Raw genomic sequence first — 18,082 nt, 5'->3', positions numbered from 1 at the left:
ATTAGCAGAAAGTTCCAAAGACAGAAAAAGGCAAGAAGCCACTGAATGTGCCACCAATTTTACACAGTAAATGAAAGCCTCAGATCGTGGTATGAGACAGGGTTCCCGCCAGTGGTTAGTAAACAGGTTCCTGGTGAGCCGCCTGGACTTCAGTACTCAGCAAGGGCCCAGGAATTACAGCCCGGGTTCCCCACTGCTTTCCATCCTATAAGAAGCAGCACTGACAGATCGGGTGGGAAAGAGAGGAAAAGAATGGAAAATTAAAAACAAAAACTAGCAACCTGGCCACAATAAATTAAAAACAAATTTGTAAAGCTGAGGGTAAGGGCAAAGACATTTTTTTTTAAATATACATTTTATTGATTTTTTACAGAGAGGAAGGGAGAGAGATAGAGAGTTAGAAACATCGATCAGCTGCCTCCTGCACACCCCCCACTGGGGATGTGCCCACAACCAAGGTACATGCCCTTGACCGGAATCGAACCCGGGACCCTTCAGTCCGCAGGCTGACGCTCTATCCACTGAGCCAAACCGGTTTCGGCCAAAGACAATTTTTTATGGTAAGTACCACTAGTTTGGAATAGTAGGTATGTTGAGGAAGGCAAATATCTCTAAATGTTCATCCTTCTTTTTAATATAGATAGATAGATTGATTGATTGATTTCAGAGAGGAAGGACGAGGGAGCAAGAGATAGAAACATCAATGTGAGAGAGAATCATTGATTGGCTGCCTCCTGCACGCCCTCTACTGGGGATGGAGCCCACAACCCAGACACGTGCCCTGATTGGGAATCGAACCCTGTCCTCCTGGTTCATATATAGGTTGACGCTCAATCACTGAGCAACACTGTTTGAGCTCATCCTTCTTTCAGATCCTTCTATTGACTAAAAAACCATTTAGAAAAATAAAAGCAAAGAGTAAAATGCTGCTGTGGCTCAAGAGAAATGTTTCCACCACGGAGACACCAGTCTCAGAGCAGGGCTCCAAGCCCCAGCAAGTGGAAGGGTAGCCCCCTCAGGCCCTCCATCTTCGGATGATCTCTTGGAGTCCAACCTGTTCAGCTCCTCCCTCCACACTCAAGCAGACTGCACAGTACACCAGAACCTCTTCTACAAGAGGAGTCACCTGCGAACGTGGCCACCACCCACTGCCGACACATCAGTCATCATACCTTGCCAAGGTTTAGGTTCAGTGCTTCTCAAACCTGGGACCACAGAGAAACCCTGCAGGAGCCTAAAAATAGTCCAGGCTTCACAGTCCAAACCCCCCCCCCCCGCCCCCAATTCTAATTGGATCAGTGAGGAGACAGACAGGATGGCTCTGTTCCCACAAGCTTTTTGCCCCACCCTTACCCCATATCACTGTCCACCCATGGGAACGGGAAGCCAGAATCTCTCAGATTCTACCTCAGACAAGTATTCGGGGCCCTTCTCAGGGGTACTGGACCTCCGAACGGCTTGGTTACAGGGCGTGCTTTTTCTGCATGGTGGAATTCTATTTAAGTATTTCACCATCTTCAACGATGAAGAGATCACCTTCTTGCTTACATGCTTCTGTAAACTTAAATACTGGCTCACTGCCAGGAAGGGCAGCCAACTACCTTGCTCTATCAGAAGACTAAATTACTCTGTCCACCTCCTCCCTCACTGTTCTCACAGCCGTCTTCAGAAGTGCTCTCCCGAATCTCATACCATGTCCACATAACAAGCTTGAAAACTCAGTGCTCCCCCCATCACGAGCCATTAGAACAGTGAACTTTAATTTAAAAGAAATAAACTGCAAAGACTAGAAAGGGCATGTATTCCCACCCCGAAGCCCACCCAGTGCTCATGTTCCTGACTACCCTAGTGGCCACGATGCAGCTGACATGCTAACCCCGCATCAATCTGTCCCACCAGCTAGCCCTGTGTCCTAAAGGTAGGGATAAAACAGAACCAACAACCCAGGACCCACCTACTAACACACAGAGGCCTATTCCTTGGCCTTGTACTTGTCTCTCGGTGCCCAATGTTTCATTGGTACCAAAGGAAACAAAGGAATGGAAGAAGACATTATATTGCCACCGCTTTACCAAACAGAACCAAACACCGATTCGGCCAGCGTCCCTGCAGCCCGTCCTGAGGAAGTGCTCACACAGTGCACGTGGGCGAGGGGTCATTTTAATTCACTGCAAGACTAACACAGTGGTAGCTCAGGGCAGAATCCTCCCACATGCAATAAAAACACTTTAACTTCACAGGTCTTCAAGGCTCTGGTATGGATTTCTGACTCTGCGTCCTTCTCTCTGCTGGCAGTGGGTTATATGCAGCTTCTTCTCCTTGGCCCACCACCACCCACCTGTCACCTGTGGCTCAGGTCACCCTGGCACAGAAGTCAAAGAAGCCATCCTCAATTCAACCAGAAATTTAACTGTCAAGCTCTCATTTCCCACTAGAGGGAGCCATTGAGTCGAATGCCTCTGCCCACCCCTTCAGAAGGGAGAAGAGCAGGTAGGGAGCTCAAGAGAAACATTTGTTAGTTGGGAATAGTCCCCTTGGGCTTTAAAACTGAATTGAAAAAACAAAAGAGCCTAAAATAAGCAAAGCTATGGAAGGGGACTGCTGGTGTGGCTGGCCCCTTGGTTAGAGACGGGGCCCAAAGACCCAGTTAATGAGCAGCAGGACAGGCAGCCAGTTAGTCCCACGCTGGGTGCTGCTGGCAGTCCTAAATCTTCTTCCAGCACCTGCTGACGCTGGAGGCAACTTACCTGAGCCACAGATACCATTGACGTGCAATCGAACCAGCAGCCTGAGCTGATGAGGAAACAGTGAGACCTTCAGCATGCGCACAGCCAGGGTGAGCGCCGAGCCCTCTAGGAGAGCTCAGGTGCCTGTCACAGCTTTGGGAACAGTCCCAATCCCTTAGTTTGAACAGAGCTGAACCACACTGAATGTTACAAGGCCAGGATTCTGCAGCAACCCTTGCAGATGTTCATGTGAAACCTTCCCTCCGAGGCAGCAATGCCCCCATCTCCCAGCCACACGTGTCCACGGGGACCTCAATGCCACCATGAGCAGGGGAGGTACCAGGGTCAGCACAGCCTGACACCCACGTCCTGGCGTACGAACCACTCACATTTCTGTACCAGCACAAACCTCCGCACGACTCTCCTGGAAAACTAACATTTCAAAACCCTAGCTAGGTGTCAGCTCAGCTGTTTTCCATCCTAAATGTCTGCCTTTTACTGCATTTAAACTGAAGTGTTATTTTAAGGAAACAAAAAATAGCTTTTGCTCCTGTCAGACACCTATGATACATCCAGATTCTTATCCGGAGCCACTGCAGCCAACAACCCCAGGGCTGCTCTGTACGCATATGCATCACACGGCAGACGCGTGTTTGGTGTGGCCCCTCACGCCAAGAGCAGGGCCTGGGTGAAGTGCACACACCTGCTGTCTCAGGCACAGGGCCTGTATGAGGCTTAAGAACCATAAGTAGAATTGTGCCAGGCAGGGGGTGGGGTTGGGGGGAGGGCAAGCTTCTGGTAAAAAGTGTGAGGCGTCAGATGATGCCAGAGCAAGCGGCGCAGTCACTTCTCAGCTGCACCCTCAGCACTGGGCCCCTTCCCTCGCCCACCCGCACCTCACACAGCCGTGTGTATCCTTCTCTTCGGGCCAACATAAAAAAATTAATCCTATTTGAAATTCAAGACCAGAGTACCCTTTGGGCCCCTATCTTATTCAGGTGAAAGAAGAAAGGTCAGAGTCTAATCATTTGCATCAGGTAGTTACAAAAGAATCTACAGTGTGCTTTTACTGACCTTATTTTCACAGTAATTAATGGGATCTGATGGCTTCAAAATTATCCTTTCATTTCTCAGAATATCCCTATGAGAGTAAGGCATGATTGGCTCCGATGAACAATAGGTCCCAGAAAAGCTCAATATCACCTCTTAGAGAAGGTCATGGTCAAAGCCAAACTAGAACTGGGAGCCCTGGGCCATCCCATCTGGGTTGATTGGGGGGTGAGCACAGTCAGGAAGGAGCAGGAGAGGGGAGGGGACGCTGGGAGGAAACCCCCTGAACACCTGTGCGCTTACACCCCACCTGCAAAGACGCCGACAACAAAGCAAGCAAGCCAGGCTCCCGTACTAACTCAGATGGCAGGAGTCTGCTCTGTAGGGAGCCCCCACATCTCTCCTCCACCTCTCACTGCCTGTGGGACAGGCCCCCCCCTGTGCATTCCACGGAGCAAGGGGTAGGGTGATCCCAGGGCAAGGGGCACCCCTGCTCTTTCCTCCATGGGTGCAACTTCCTTGTTTGGTAGCAAAGGGCAGTTAACTAGACCAGTTTACTCCATCCAGCCTCATACACAAAAGTGAAAGAGGAAGTGTGTGTGTTTATGATTCCCTGTGAACATGAAGTCGCATATCCATCCTTTACAAGCCTTCATTCCTGCCCCACGTGGGCCCTCAACTCTCTGAGTCCCTTTTTAATTGTTCTTTTTCATAAGCAAAACATCTGTGGGAGAGTTCGGCACAAGTGCCTATCAGACCATCAACTTTGGAAATTAAATGGAGATAAATCTTTAACAACTCAAAAACCAAGGGTATGGTGTGCCCTATTCTTTGTGCTGCTCAATCCTGAAAACAGGGCACCCAGAACCTGGGGGACCAATTCCACAATCATGTGCAGTTGTTCTAAGAAAAGAAGAATGTTTAAAATATGTTAGAAACACTTGCTTCATCTCCAGATAACAATGTAAAGGGGGAAGGGGTGTCTGAGGGCTATGGAAACATCCGTGAGGATGCTTGCCTTGTCATCCCACCAACTGCAGAGCTGAGCAATATTTACGCTATAGGTCAATGCTAGTAACATTCATACACACTCCTAAGTATGTTATGAATTTGGTCACAAAAGAGAGAAATATGTCTTCAAGAATGAGGAAAGACCACAAGTAAAGAATACCACCCCACACTGACCATGTTTCAGCCATTCTGCTGCCAGCCAAGAAATCTCTTCTGTACACCCAAACTGTGCCCGAACCAATCTTTAAAGCTAGTCTCCCGTCTATTCTAGGGGGAAATTTAACTCCGTGTGATAAAATTCTCAGTGCAGGCTCATCTCTGATCCCCAGGGCTCCTGACTTTCAAACAGAGTGAGGACAGGAGCAGAGGGTCAAAGAAATGCCCACTGCGTGGGGGTGGGCAGTCAGCCCTTCACCACTGCCTCTGGGCACCCGCCTTTGTCCCCGCCCCTCCCTCCCTTCCTCCCAGGGCACTGAGATCACTGTCCAAAGACATGAGCATTGTGACAGCAACAATGGCTAAGCCCTGAGGCCATTCTTTAGAGTTTCTCCACCAGGACTTGTTTTTCTGATCTGACAGAAATGGGGGCAGTGGGAGCAGGAGAGCAGTGCCCTCTGAGGGGCCTCGGGCTGGACTGAAATGTGCTCAGCAGAATCCACTCCCCCACTCACCCACCCCTATCACCGACCCCCTCACCCACCCCCTGTAACAGAACCCCCCTCACCCACCCCTATCACCGACCCCCTCACCCACCCCCTGTAACAGAACCCCCCTCACCCACCCCTATCACCGACCTCCACTCACCCACCCCTATCACCGACCCCCTCTCACCCACCCCCTGTAACAGAACCCCCCTCACCCACCCCTATCACCGACCCCCTCTCACCCACCCTGTCACAGACCCCCACTCACCCACCCCTATCACCGACCCCCTCTCACCCACCCACTATCACCGACCCCCACTCGCCCACCCCTATCACCGACCCCCTCTCACCCACCCCCTATCACAGACCTCCACTCGCCCCACCCCTATCACCGACCCCTCACCCACCCCTATCACAGACCCCCTCACCCACCCCGTCACAGACCCCCACTCACCCCACCCTCTATCACCGACCCCCACTCGCCCACCCCCTATAACAGACCCCCACTCACCCACCCACTATCACAGACCCCCACTCGCCCACCCCCTATCACCGACCCCCACTCGCCCACCCCCTATCACAGACCCCCACTCACCCACCCCCTATTACAGACCCCCACTCATCCACCCCCTATCACAGACCCCCACTACCCCACCCACTATCACAGACCCCCACTCGCCCCACCCCTATCACCGACCCCTCTCACCCACCCCCTATCAAAGACCCCCACTCAACCATCCACTATCACAGACCCCCACTCGCCCCACCCCTATCACAGACCCCCACTCACCCACCATCACAGACCCCCACTCACCCACCCCCTATCACAGACCCCCACTCACCCACCCCCTATCACAGACCCCCACTTGCCACACCCCCTATCACAGACTCCCCCCCTCACCCACCCCCTATCACAGAACCCCACTAGCCCCACCCCCCGTCACAGACACACAGCTCCCGGCACAGGAGCCCACGCACATCCTCTGGTCCAGCGGTCACCAACTGGTGGTCCGTGAGGTCCGAAGGTTGGCGGACCGCTAATCTGGTCAGATGTCCTGTGGAGAGATGCTGACTTGTCACGTAAAGATGAACAGATAAGCAATCCAGCACAGCGCAGGCGGCCTGCTTCCGGTTGTAACTCATCCACTCTTGGCCTGACCAGTAATGGTCCCCCAGGACTCCAAGGAGGCTGGCTCAGAGGGGGCTCCCATTCCAATCCATCCCAACACGGGAGACTCAACAGATGGCGGCACCTAGTGACAGCAGCCCCTGCTGGGGTGAATGCGAGTGCACCACCAGCCCCATGGGACCGACCTTCCCGGGAGGAGGTGTGAGCACCACAGACCTCCCCACCTCACCTGTGAGCATCACCGTGGTGCTTTTTGAGCCTTTGGAAGACTCACTAGTCACATTTTCCTTTCAGTTAACTAGGAGGCGCAGGGTGGTGGCATCTGGCAGGCACCCTCTGGGCCACACACTACGGTCACCTGCGTGGCAGGGCTGGGCTTTACCTGTTTCCGTAAGTCCTGAGCCGACCGATGCAGAGGGGGGTGGTGGTGGTTAGCAGTGGGCCCCTTGGCCGAGGAGCCCGAGGCGGGGGCCGTGGGGGGTTGGTTGGCTGGAGCCGGCTCCCTCCGGCTGTCGGCCCGGTGATCACTGTGCTTCTCCTTGCCGGGAGTGGCCTCCTTGCTCTTGTGTTTTTGAACAGGTTCTTTCTCCCGTGATGACCTGCTGGAACCGTTGAAAACTAGGAAGAAAGAATGAAGAATAAAGTCATGACCTGAGCATGCAGCCAGGGAACCTAAACTTCCCGGCGTCAGAAAGAGTAAAAGAGGGAACTTTCCGTACATCAAGTCCTACCACACTACCAAAAGCAGCCCCCAGGCCAAGCCCCCCAGTCAAAGCACACCAGCACCAGAACGCAGAGGCACACTGAAAATGATAAGCCTATCTTAAGAAATATTATGGTTGAAATAATTGCAAACCCCATTTTTTAAAAATCTCTACAAAAAAAACCCAGCAGCCCTTAGAATATCAACATCATGCCTTATACACAAAGAGAAATTAAAACGAAGAAACTAACAGCCGTTCCAAGAACAGGAGCACGTCGTGTGTAAAGGTACAAAGGATCTGGAATAAGAACACATTCTCAGATTTAGTTCCGCAAAGTGAGGCTGAGGACCGGCCATCGAATGTGTTGGGGATGCAGCTGCTTGACCTGACCCACCAGTGACCACGGAGGAAGGAGTGGGCCCGGGGCAGGAAGCCAGGTCCCTTCTGTTCCAGAGGTCCTAACACCCACCCCTGCTTCCCCTGAGCCAGGAAACACTGCCATCGCCCTGAGTGCAGGGGGCCGAGGACATTCTGGTTGGGCCCGGTTGATGGATGAAGCCAGCAGGCATGGAGAGGATGAGTGCCTTGCCCAGGCCATGCTGTCTGTCACTAGCACATGCCCGCTCCCCGCTCTGAATCCCCAGTGGCTCTCAGTCAATGCCCAATGTGCACACTGGATCCCACCCACTACGGGAGGTCAAAGGGACCAGAGATGCCTGAGTTTCCAGTCTCCTCCGAGGATGCTGCTGTCATTTTCTCTGCTGTACAGCCAGGACATGCACTCGACAGGCCCGGCCACTCTACAGGAATCAACCCATAGGGCTCTCTCCCCTCACACCATCCCAGAAGGCAGAGGAAGAAGGCAAACCTGTGCCTCAACTGCTCCGCCCTACGAGCGCTCCAGGCAGAGTCATGCTGGAAAGCGACAGGAAGCCCCGTTAGCTGTCACTTTTATTTTTGATTTTTTTTTGAAATATATTTTATTGATTTCAGAGAGGAAGGGAGAGGGAGTGAGAGAGAACCATGGCCAGGCTGTCTTCTGCACGCCCCCTATGGGGATTTCAAGCCTGCAACCGGGACATGTGCCCTTGACTGAAATCGAACCCAGAACCCTTCAGTCCGCAGGCCGACACTATCCACTGAGCCAAACCAGCTAGAGCTAGCTGTCACTTTTAGAAGGCTCCTGGTGAAAGGTGTCTCCCCCCCTCCTCCAGGCAGGACTCGCTACCTGACCACCTGACCGGGCAGCTGTGAGGAGAAACCTTTCCTGCAGCTGGAAGAAGCAGAGGTCAAAGTCCCGGCTCCTGCCTGCCCTCGAGGAGCTCACACATACCACTGCTCCTCTGAGGCTGCTCCCCAACCTGCACCCGCACTTCCTTCCTCACACACTCCTTCACCGTTCACCTCCATTTTAAGTGTCCTTCAAATTACATGTATGCCTTATAGGTTGCAAGTATCATCCTCTTATTTGTCATTTGGTTTTCTATCTCTTGTGCTAAATCTGCTAGCCCACTTTTTAAAGTTTCTTTCTTTACCTTTATGCCTAGAAAGCCCTTCCATATTTTCAAATGGTAAAATATTCCTCCAAGGTTCCTCCTAATTGTTTTTGGACTCAATTGGCTAGACTTACTTCTGCAGTCCAGTTGTCATTACTCTGTATATGGCACACCACGGAGATTTACATTCCCACATCTGGACTGCATGGGAGCCGGCCCCAGCGATGGCATATTCTAACCAGAAGCTCAGCGCTGAAGTAAAGACCATCCCACATCAAACATGGCCTGTCAGCCTGGGTGTGTGAGGTTCTGCGGGATGCTCTCACTTACAGACAAAATGGAAGCTTTAATGGCCGGCATTTATTCTAAGTGCAAGGAACTGCCCACTGTCAGAGAGCATCAGTCATACCCACGCTGGCAGCATCTGTGCTTGCTTTCAAGACAAATTAAAGGCAACATCTGTAAGAAGTCATACTTCAATGTGATTAAAAATCAAGCCAAAGAACATGAATCTAGGCAATTCTTGACTGTTCACCAATTTTCTACAGCAGTGAGCACAGCTCCTTTATTGGAACATGGCACAAGAGGTTGTTTTTTAATCTCAAATATTCCATACTTTTCTGTGCTTTGTTACTGCCACTGGGGTGTGCATCAAGGTGCAGCCTGCCAAGAGACATATGAAAAAAATGCCCAAAGTTACTGATCATCAGGGAAATGCAAATTAAAACGACAATGCGGTACCATCTCACACCTGTCAGAATAGCTACTATCAACAAATCAACAAATGACAAGTGCTGGAGAGGATGTGGAGAAAAAGGAACCCTCGTGCACTGCTGGTGGGAATGCAGACTAGTGCAGCCACTGTGGAGAACAGTATGGAGTTTCCTCAAAAAACTAAATATGGAATTGCCATTTGACCCAGTGATCCCACTTCTAGGAATATATCCTAAGAAACTCGAAACACCAATCAGAAAGAAGGTATGTACTCCTATGTTCATAGCAGCACAATCCATAATAGCTAAGATCTGGAAACAGCCCACATGCCCATCAGTAGATGAGTGGGTAAAAAAAGCTGTGTTACGCCCTAACCAATTTGGCTCAGTGGATGGAGTGTTGGCCTGCGGACTGAAGGGTCCCGGGTTCGATTCCGGTCAAGGGCATGTGCCTTGGTTGCAGGCACATCCCCAGTGGGAGGTGTGCAGGAGGCAGCTGATCAATGTTTCTCTCCCATCGATGTTTCTAACTCTCTGTCCCTCTCCCTTCCTCTCTGTAAAAAATCAATAAACTATATTAAAAAAACAACCACCTATTCTTAAAAAAAAAAAAAGAAAGCTGTGTGACATTTACACCATGGAAAACTATGCAGCAGGAAAAAAGAATCTCTTACCCTTTGAGACAGCATGGAGGGACCTGGAGAGTATCATGCTAAGTGAAATAAGTCAGTCAGAGAAAGACAAGTATCACCTAATCTCACACATATGTGTAACCTAAGTAACAAAATAAAGTGATGAACGGAGTGGATCCAGAGACATGGAAGCATGGAACAACGTGTGGAACCTCAGAGGGAAGGTGGGGGAGGTGGGCAGATGGGAGGTACTCAACCAAAGACCTTGTATGCATATATGCATAACCCATGGACATGGACTTAGGTGGTGAAAGCCTGGGACAGGGGGTGGGGACGGGCTGGAGGGGGCTAATGGGGAAAAGCGGTGGGGGGGGGGGGAGCGGACATAAGTAATATTTTCCACAATAAAAATTTTTTTAAAAAAGGTACAGCCTGTTATGAAATAAGTGCCAGCTCCATAATGACTTACTTTGTTCAGATTTTTTTTTTTTAAATTCTATGGGTTTGTTAACATTTCAAGACACTGTATGAGCAGTTAAATCCCCAGCCCTGCTGTTTAACAACTGGGCAAGTTATTGACGCCCTCAGTTTTCTCATCTGTGGCCTGGGATAACAGGTGCCGCTGTGCGGGGAGCCCTAGCATAATGTCTGGGGCTTGGCAGGCACTTAACATTTGGGGGAAATTATTACTGGGTATTTAAAGGACTGTCTCAGGTTACTACATCATTAGATTGGGACAGGCTCTCCTCCTGCCCGCCCTCCCTACAGATACAGTATAAAGAAAAGCTTCAACACAGACAGATGGCTGGACTGAGCAGGCCCTTCACACCTCCTCAGGGAACACAGCGGCCACCCGCTGCCTCCCAATATCCATTCCATGGGAGAAAGAGGCACTGCTCATGCCCTGCCCAAGCAAGAAAAAAATGCAATGTTAAAAACACCCACATCTCTACCAGGTTAATGAGTGGCTTACATCTTGGGGGATCCCTGAGTCCCTTTCAAGGGAACCCCTAGATCAAAACTGTTTTCATAATTATCCTACAACATATTTGCCTTTGTCACTGTGTTGATAATTTCAATGATGGTGATGGCTAAAAGTGGATTAGCTGTCAGGGAAATGCAAATCAAAAGCACCTGAGAACCCTGGCCAGGTAGTTCACTTGGTGAGAGTGTCGTCCCCACATGCAAGGTTGTGGGTTCAATCCTTGGTCAGGGCACATGCAAGAATCAACCAATGAGTCATAAATAAGGAACAACAAATCGATGTTTTTCTCTTCCTCCCTTTATCTCTTAAACCAATTAAAAAGCGCATGCGATTCCACTCCACACCCACTAGGATGGCTATACTCAGAAAGATGAATGATGAGGACGAGGAGAAATTGTAACCCTCATACACTGCTGGTGGGAATGTAAACTAATGGGGCCACACTGGAAAACAGGCTGGGGAGTCCCAAAGGATGGATGAATCTGGTACTTAGAGAAACAAATGGGATATTATCCATCCATAAAAAGGATTCAAGTATGATACCTGTCACGGCACGGACCAATCTTAGAGTCACTACAGTAAGCGAAAGAAGCCAATGACAAAGGCCACATATCACACGATTAGATTCACATCTAATAACCAGAACAGACCAATACATAGAGACAGAAAGTAGACTGGTGGCTGCCAGGGACTGGTAGGTTTGGGGAAAATGGGAGTGACTGCTGATATTTACAAGGTTTTTCAGGGAGAAGGTGCTAAACAACGTTTCAAAGTTAATCATGGTAAGGGTTGCACAACTTTGTGACTATACTAAAACCTCCTGAATTATAAACTTTAAATGGGTAAATTTTATGATGATGTGAATTACAGCTCAGTAAAACTTTTCTTTTTTTTACAATAAAAGGTGGGAAAAATAATGCTGTAATACACATCAGTACAGTAGCCCCAAACTATTTCAATAATTATAGTCCTCTTCACAGCAGGTTAACAACAAACAAAGCCAGTGTCCTGTAAGGATGAGGATAAGCAGTACAGAGTGTTAATGGTATTAAATCTTGACCCTTGAGGACACATACTTTGTGTGATAAGATGAGAACTACAAATAAAGCACTTCTCCTGCGTACCAAAACAGGACAACTGTTTCCACGGAAAAGCACTTTCGAGACTGTTTAAGTTGCAAGCTAGCTACTTTTTTCACGGCATGCTATTTTTTATTTGAAAGAACTACAAATACAGTTATTTGTCAGCCATTTACTAAAAAAATGAATAAAGTAAGCCTGTCAAGGAAAATAACTAACAGTTATTGCTCCCAATGACAGAATGCACAATTTCAAGCAAAAAAAAATTACAATTTTGAGACACCTATACCTACCACCATGAGTCTGACAGCCTTCAGCTCTTAAGGCCTTTCTGATATGATGGGCTGTGGGGCTCTTTAATCCCACACGTGAAAGGTGCCAACAATTAGAACAGGTGCAAACTCAGTGAACCATCATGTTCAAACGATCCATAGCTGACATAACAAAAGTGTGCATAGTAAGAGATCCATTCAAAGTGAAAGGCAACCTGATGAAAAGCCCCCTGATACAGGTTCAGGTTCCTGTAACAACTGACCTTAAAGAAACTAGCACTGGTTGAGTATGGGTGGGATGTCAAAGAATAAAATAATCTACAAAGGCTCCTCTCCTTTCCAGGCACATATCTGTCTGAGACTGATTTTCTTCACATATGTCAACCAAAACTGAATACTGTGAGACTGAATGCAAAAGTAGGTAAAAACCTACTTAAATGTCTTCTACTGAGACAGGTATTTAAAGAGACTAGTAAAAATGTAACACAATGCAACTCTCCTCACCTATAATTTCTTGGCTTTAGAATCTAGTTATTTTTCATAAAAATGTTATTTGTGTTATCTGTGTTAACATTGTAACCCTCATACACTGTGTACTAGTAAATGGGTTTGTGTTATTTTTAAATGAGTAAATATTTTTAATGTCCTCAGTTATAATTTTAATAAGTATCAATAAATACAATCCACATGAACAAAAGCCTTCTGGACTTGTATGCATGCATGTAAGCATTACCAATGGACACAGTCACTAGGGGGGAAGGGTATTTGCTGGGGGGTGGGAGTGGCCTGCCGGGAGGAGGGGAGTAAGGGTAGGTGGCAGAGGGGATAAACAATAATGGATGGAGACGGAGACATGACTCTGGGTGGTGGACACACAATACAGTGTACATATGATGTGTTGTGGAATTGTGCACTTGAAACCTGTATAATTATATTAACCAGTGTCACCCCAATAAATTCAATAAAAAGGAAAAATAAATAAATTTAAAAATAAAAATAAAAGCCTTTTTTTTGCGGGGGGGAGTCCCAAAAAGCCTGGAACTGCTGGGCTGGATTATCTTTCCCAAGGTTGGCCACACTGTGGTTCCCAGAGGCTGCTACACCTGCCAGATACCCAAAGCTCAGGCTCTGAGATAAAGCTTCCTAAATCTGAATCTGCAGAAATCATTTGCTAATATTTGGCCTTGGACTGGTTGCCTACCTGAGCCTTAGTTTCTCCACTTACTCTCTCTCACAGGGTTGCGCTGAGGAGTCTGAGAAGATGCTCATCTAGGAAGGGGCATTAGCAGGGCAGGAATCAGCGCTGGCTAAGTGATAGCTTGCTAGGATCACCACACTGCTTCCAAGGTGTCAACGTCAGAGGTGTAGCAGGGCACAGGCACAGAACAGTGCTCCAGCCCTATACCCTCCTTCCCAAAGGAACAAAGGGCGAGGCCAGCTGCAAGCTGGGACATCATGGGAATGCATTAAGTGGCATTGGTTAGCCAGCAATATCTTTCTGAGATCTGGGGGAGAGAGAAAACAAAAACCCAGATCCTTCCTCAGCACTTGAAACAAAATGCACAAGTCTGGTTCTATTCTAATGCCTTGAGGAGTTTGCCCACCACCAGGACTGCATCAACTCCGCAGGACAAGGCTCTGGAAGCCAAGCCTGCAAATCAGAGCCAGTGCTGTGGGCACCTTGATGACAGACAGAAAGGGGAAACCAGAGGGGACAGGAAGACATGTGCCATTAACTTCACACACAAAACTGGCTGCTCTATGAACCACAGTACCCTATTCTACTAAAGACTATTTTGATCAGATAAATAGAAAAATACAAACATTTAAAACTGAATAAAATAATTTTGATTTTAATTTAAACAGTGAGATAGTTTTCAAACGATTCTACTTTCTGTAACAATCTTATCTTGCTATTTTATAGAAGAGATACAGTGGCAAACACAGCCAAATGGCAAACACAGCCAAAGTCAAATCATGTGTTAAATGGGAAGAAAGGCAGAGGGAGGTCTGAGCAAAGATGATACAGCCAGAGAAAAGGTATATTTTGTCCTCAACAGCTCATTAATTTTAAGTGTCGTGGGAACCTGCCAGTTTTACCCCTCCAAGTAATTATCTTTTGTCTTCATTTGTAAGATGCTTGAGAAGGGGAGAGAAGAGGAAACAAACAAACAGAAAATGTTCGCTCTCACTGAGAAGGACTAAACCCGGACCATAAGAGACAGGAAGACCGAGAGAGTCAGATGGATAGAAGATCTAGGCGCACTGTCCCCAATTAAAAGGGATAATTGGACTCGTTTCTTTCAGGGAGAGGGGAAAAGCATTTATCACAGTAAACCGTATTAGGAAACTAAAATGTACACAAATACAAACAGCTCTTACATTAATGAACAGAGACAAATATATTGATTTGTAGATGCATACTCTGAAAGTTAAATTGCCTATAGACAAGTGTTTTCACACCACAGCAAGCAAAATCTTTAAATCCAAAGGATGGTATTTTGATTTAAGGTCATTTCATGCCTGAGAAGATAAGATTGGCTCCCAATAAGAGATGAAAACGAAATGAGCAAGAGAAGTTACTTCAGAAACATCTACCTGCACTCCCGCCATCATCTGAATGGTAGAAAGCTACACTTTCCAAGGAGGAGCTCACACTTACAGCTCCAGGTTTGTACTCAATGATGTCCCAGGTAAGCTTAGTTCATATAGTCAGACTGCACCGAGATTCATGAAGCTGGTCACAGGTCTTTAAAACCCTCACTATAGACACAGCCTCTTGGTGTGACGCGGAGAGCTAAGCTGTGGTCTCTGGTTCCCAGATCACCAAACACAGCTGTGCCTCCGCTTCCTGAATCACAAACCAGTGCCTCCCCTGATCTGCCTTCCAGCAATCACCGAAGTATTTATTAAGTATTTAAAATAAAGTACATAACGTGCTCTGTGTTCTTCAGAGAAAGGAGTTATGCAAATATAAGAAGGTTGACTTTTTAAAAGCTCCTGCTGCAATGGCAGAGATAAGACTCACTTCTGAAAACAGTAATTCCCTTTAAATAGAGCTAACAAGACCAGCCCATCTCCATTACCTGCTCACATCCAGGCACCCCAACCTTGCTACTTCATCTGAACAAAAGGAGACAATCCTAATGACTGTTACTAGTTGAGTTTTGCCTGGCATCTGAAAGAAGTTATATGATATCCTGAGGTGACTCAGTTGAAGCTTTCACCTGCTTGACAGAGAAACATGGCCAAGATTCATCACGGAACAGTGGGCCGAGATGTCTGCTCACAGAGATACAGGACAAGAAGGAAAGGATGAACATAAGGCCGGAAGACAGGACTAACCCCAAAATTACATAAAATAAGACCTGCTTCCAGTCTGTTCCCCAAAGCAAATCCAAGGGACAAAAAGAGAATCATCCTATATAATAAAAGCATAATATGCTAAGTATCTGATCAGCCAGTCGGCCATTCAACCAATCAAAGCGTAATATGCTAATGATATGCTAAGGTCGCTCAACTGCTCGCTATGACGTGCATTGACCACCAGGGGGCAGACACTCTGACCAGTAGGTTAGCTTGCTGGTGGGGTCTGAGTGAGATGGGCTGGACATGCCCTGGAGCCCTCTCGGGGTCCCTCCCTGGCTGGCCAACCTCCCGCATCCCTCCCCGGCACAGGTAGTGTACTGGTGGGGTCCTGGCCTGCGCTGTCTTGCAATCTGGGCTGAGGGGGACCCCTCCCCCCCGAGTGCACGAATTTCATGCACCAGGCCTCTTGTTGTAAATAATGAAGAAAGTGTTAAGGAAAGGAAAAGAGAAGCCCTCCAAGTTCCTGATCTCGAGCCAGATATTTAAATGTAAGCTTCATGTCATTACAAGGTGTCCGACTTGGGGAAGACAGACTCCATCAATTGGCTGGCATTAAATCCTTGTTACTATACAAGAGCTGCACTTGCTCCCTGGAGCCAGTTCAACTTGGAGTCAGTATTGTCTGAAAACAACAGAATGTCTGCCAACCTGTGCCAGCAGTTCCAAAGGGTTTTCATGCAGCCTGTGTGAGGGATGTAACCCAGTTTGCCCTGGGCAAAAACAGCTCCACTAACTCAGCGACCGCATTCACGTGTGAAACCAGGGAAGGCAGCAGGAGCCCCCTTAAGATCTCGCAGCACAGCTCACCCACTCTCAGCACCAACTTCACTCCGAAATGCAAGAGACAACACCCACAGCAACTCAGTGCACCTCAGACTCCAGCACCACATGCCTGTTCTACTGGTTTACAGGGCATTTGCAAAACCCCTCGTGAATTTCTACACAGTCAAATCCTAGCTCTTTGGTTATACATAGAACAAGAAAAAAATCAATTACAAAAGATTTTCAAAGCAAATTGAATTTTCTTTTCTATGTCAGAACTTATATTCTATAAGTCATAGAAAGGTTTTTTGTTTGTCTTATCAGAATTTGGTTGCCACTGATGCCAGGTCTAAAATTGTGAATACATATGGAAAATAACTACCAGGGTTGGATAGAAGTGCCATTTAAACATGTTTCTTACATCTGTTCCTAATAACTTCTAATAATAAAGTTTAAAAGGGCAAATGACCTTTATGCGAATATAAAGGTCAGGGCAACAGAAAGACCATAAACCAGGATGAATGGTTTTTGTCATTGAAAAATGGTTTCTTGGCCTACTTGGCCCCCAAAGGAGCTGAGGAAAGGACAAGACTGATAGCTGGTGACTAGCGCCACAGCTGGTGCCCACATCAAAGGGCTCTAAGGCATGCGCAGCATGCTCCAAAGTGCCAGGGGGGAGAACATCTGGGCAGATGGCCTTTGGGGACAGCAGGCAGTGGGATCTCATGCTGTCACTCTCAGAAACAAGACAAAGAGCACAGAACTAGGGGTTATACTCAGAGGGGGACATGCATTAACTCCAGAAGGACAGGTGAATAAAGTGTCTGTAGATGCGGGTTTCATAAAACCCCGTATGCAAGGGGATGGCCAACCACATCTGAAGTGCATGGTTCTGGCCCACCTCTGGATGTGAACAAGGACTCTAACCATTCTTAGCACACGGGGAGAGAGACACCTTAAAAATGTGTTCAACTGGAAGGCACCTGATATACGCATGGCCAATTATACAAGGAAAATTGGTCATTTTCCGAATAAAAGTATTTTACAAAAAAAAAAAAAAATCAATATAGAAATATTTGCACTGAAATAGGGACTATTTTCAAGGTTCTCCAAATGAGTATCAGGAGTCCGATATTCTATCACACACAAGTCCCTCCCAACCTCCAGCCAGGAAAAAGATGACTCCACCTGCACATTTTAGTCTTGGGGAAACAACACAACTTCCCAAGTGACTAAAGATTCCACTTAAGGCAGGCCAGATGAATTTAGCTGAAAACATTAAATACTGAGCAGTTTGGTGAACAGCTCCGCAATTCAACTTACGATGTCATGATATAAACATCCCAGCCAACTATGGACAACAAAATTGATTAAAGGTTCCAGGAATCTAACACGATACTAATTTCTTCACAACCCCAGGGTATTTTATTTTTTAGAAGAAAAAGTCAGGGGCAGGAGAACAGTCACAGGAGTAGCCAGTCCGAACGCACTGGGACTCTCAGGACTGTGC

The 18,082-nt window shown here is 47.7% G+C and overlaps 1 protein-coding gene across 5 annotated transcripts in view; it reads right to left on the bottom strand.

Annotated features, from left to right (window-relative positions):
* JARID2 (jumonji and AT-rich interaction domain containing 2) overlaps positions 1-18,082 on the bottom strand; it is a 290,912-nt gene that overhangs the window by 27,899 nt on the left and 244,931 nt on the right. For all 5 annotated transcript variants that reach the window (XM_079776852.1, XM_079776851.1, XM_079776850.1 and 2 more), the window contains one exon: positions 6,943-7,178. In XM_079776852.1, coding sequence (XP_079632978.1) covers positions 6,943-7,178 — 236 coding nt within the window. The remainder of the gene's footprint in view (positions 1-6,942; positions 7,179-18,082) is intronic.

This window comes from Cnephaeus nilssonii (assembly GCF_951640355.1).
Source record: "Cnephaeus nilssonii genome assembly, chromosome: 7".
NCBI classification, from domain to species: domain Eukaryota; kingdom Metazoa; phylum Chordata; class Mammalia; order Chiroptera; family Vespertilionidae; genus Cnephaeus; species Cnephaeus nilssonii.
Note: the sequence above shows the minus strand (reverse complement) of the source record. Positions and strands in the feature narration are given on the sequence as shown.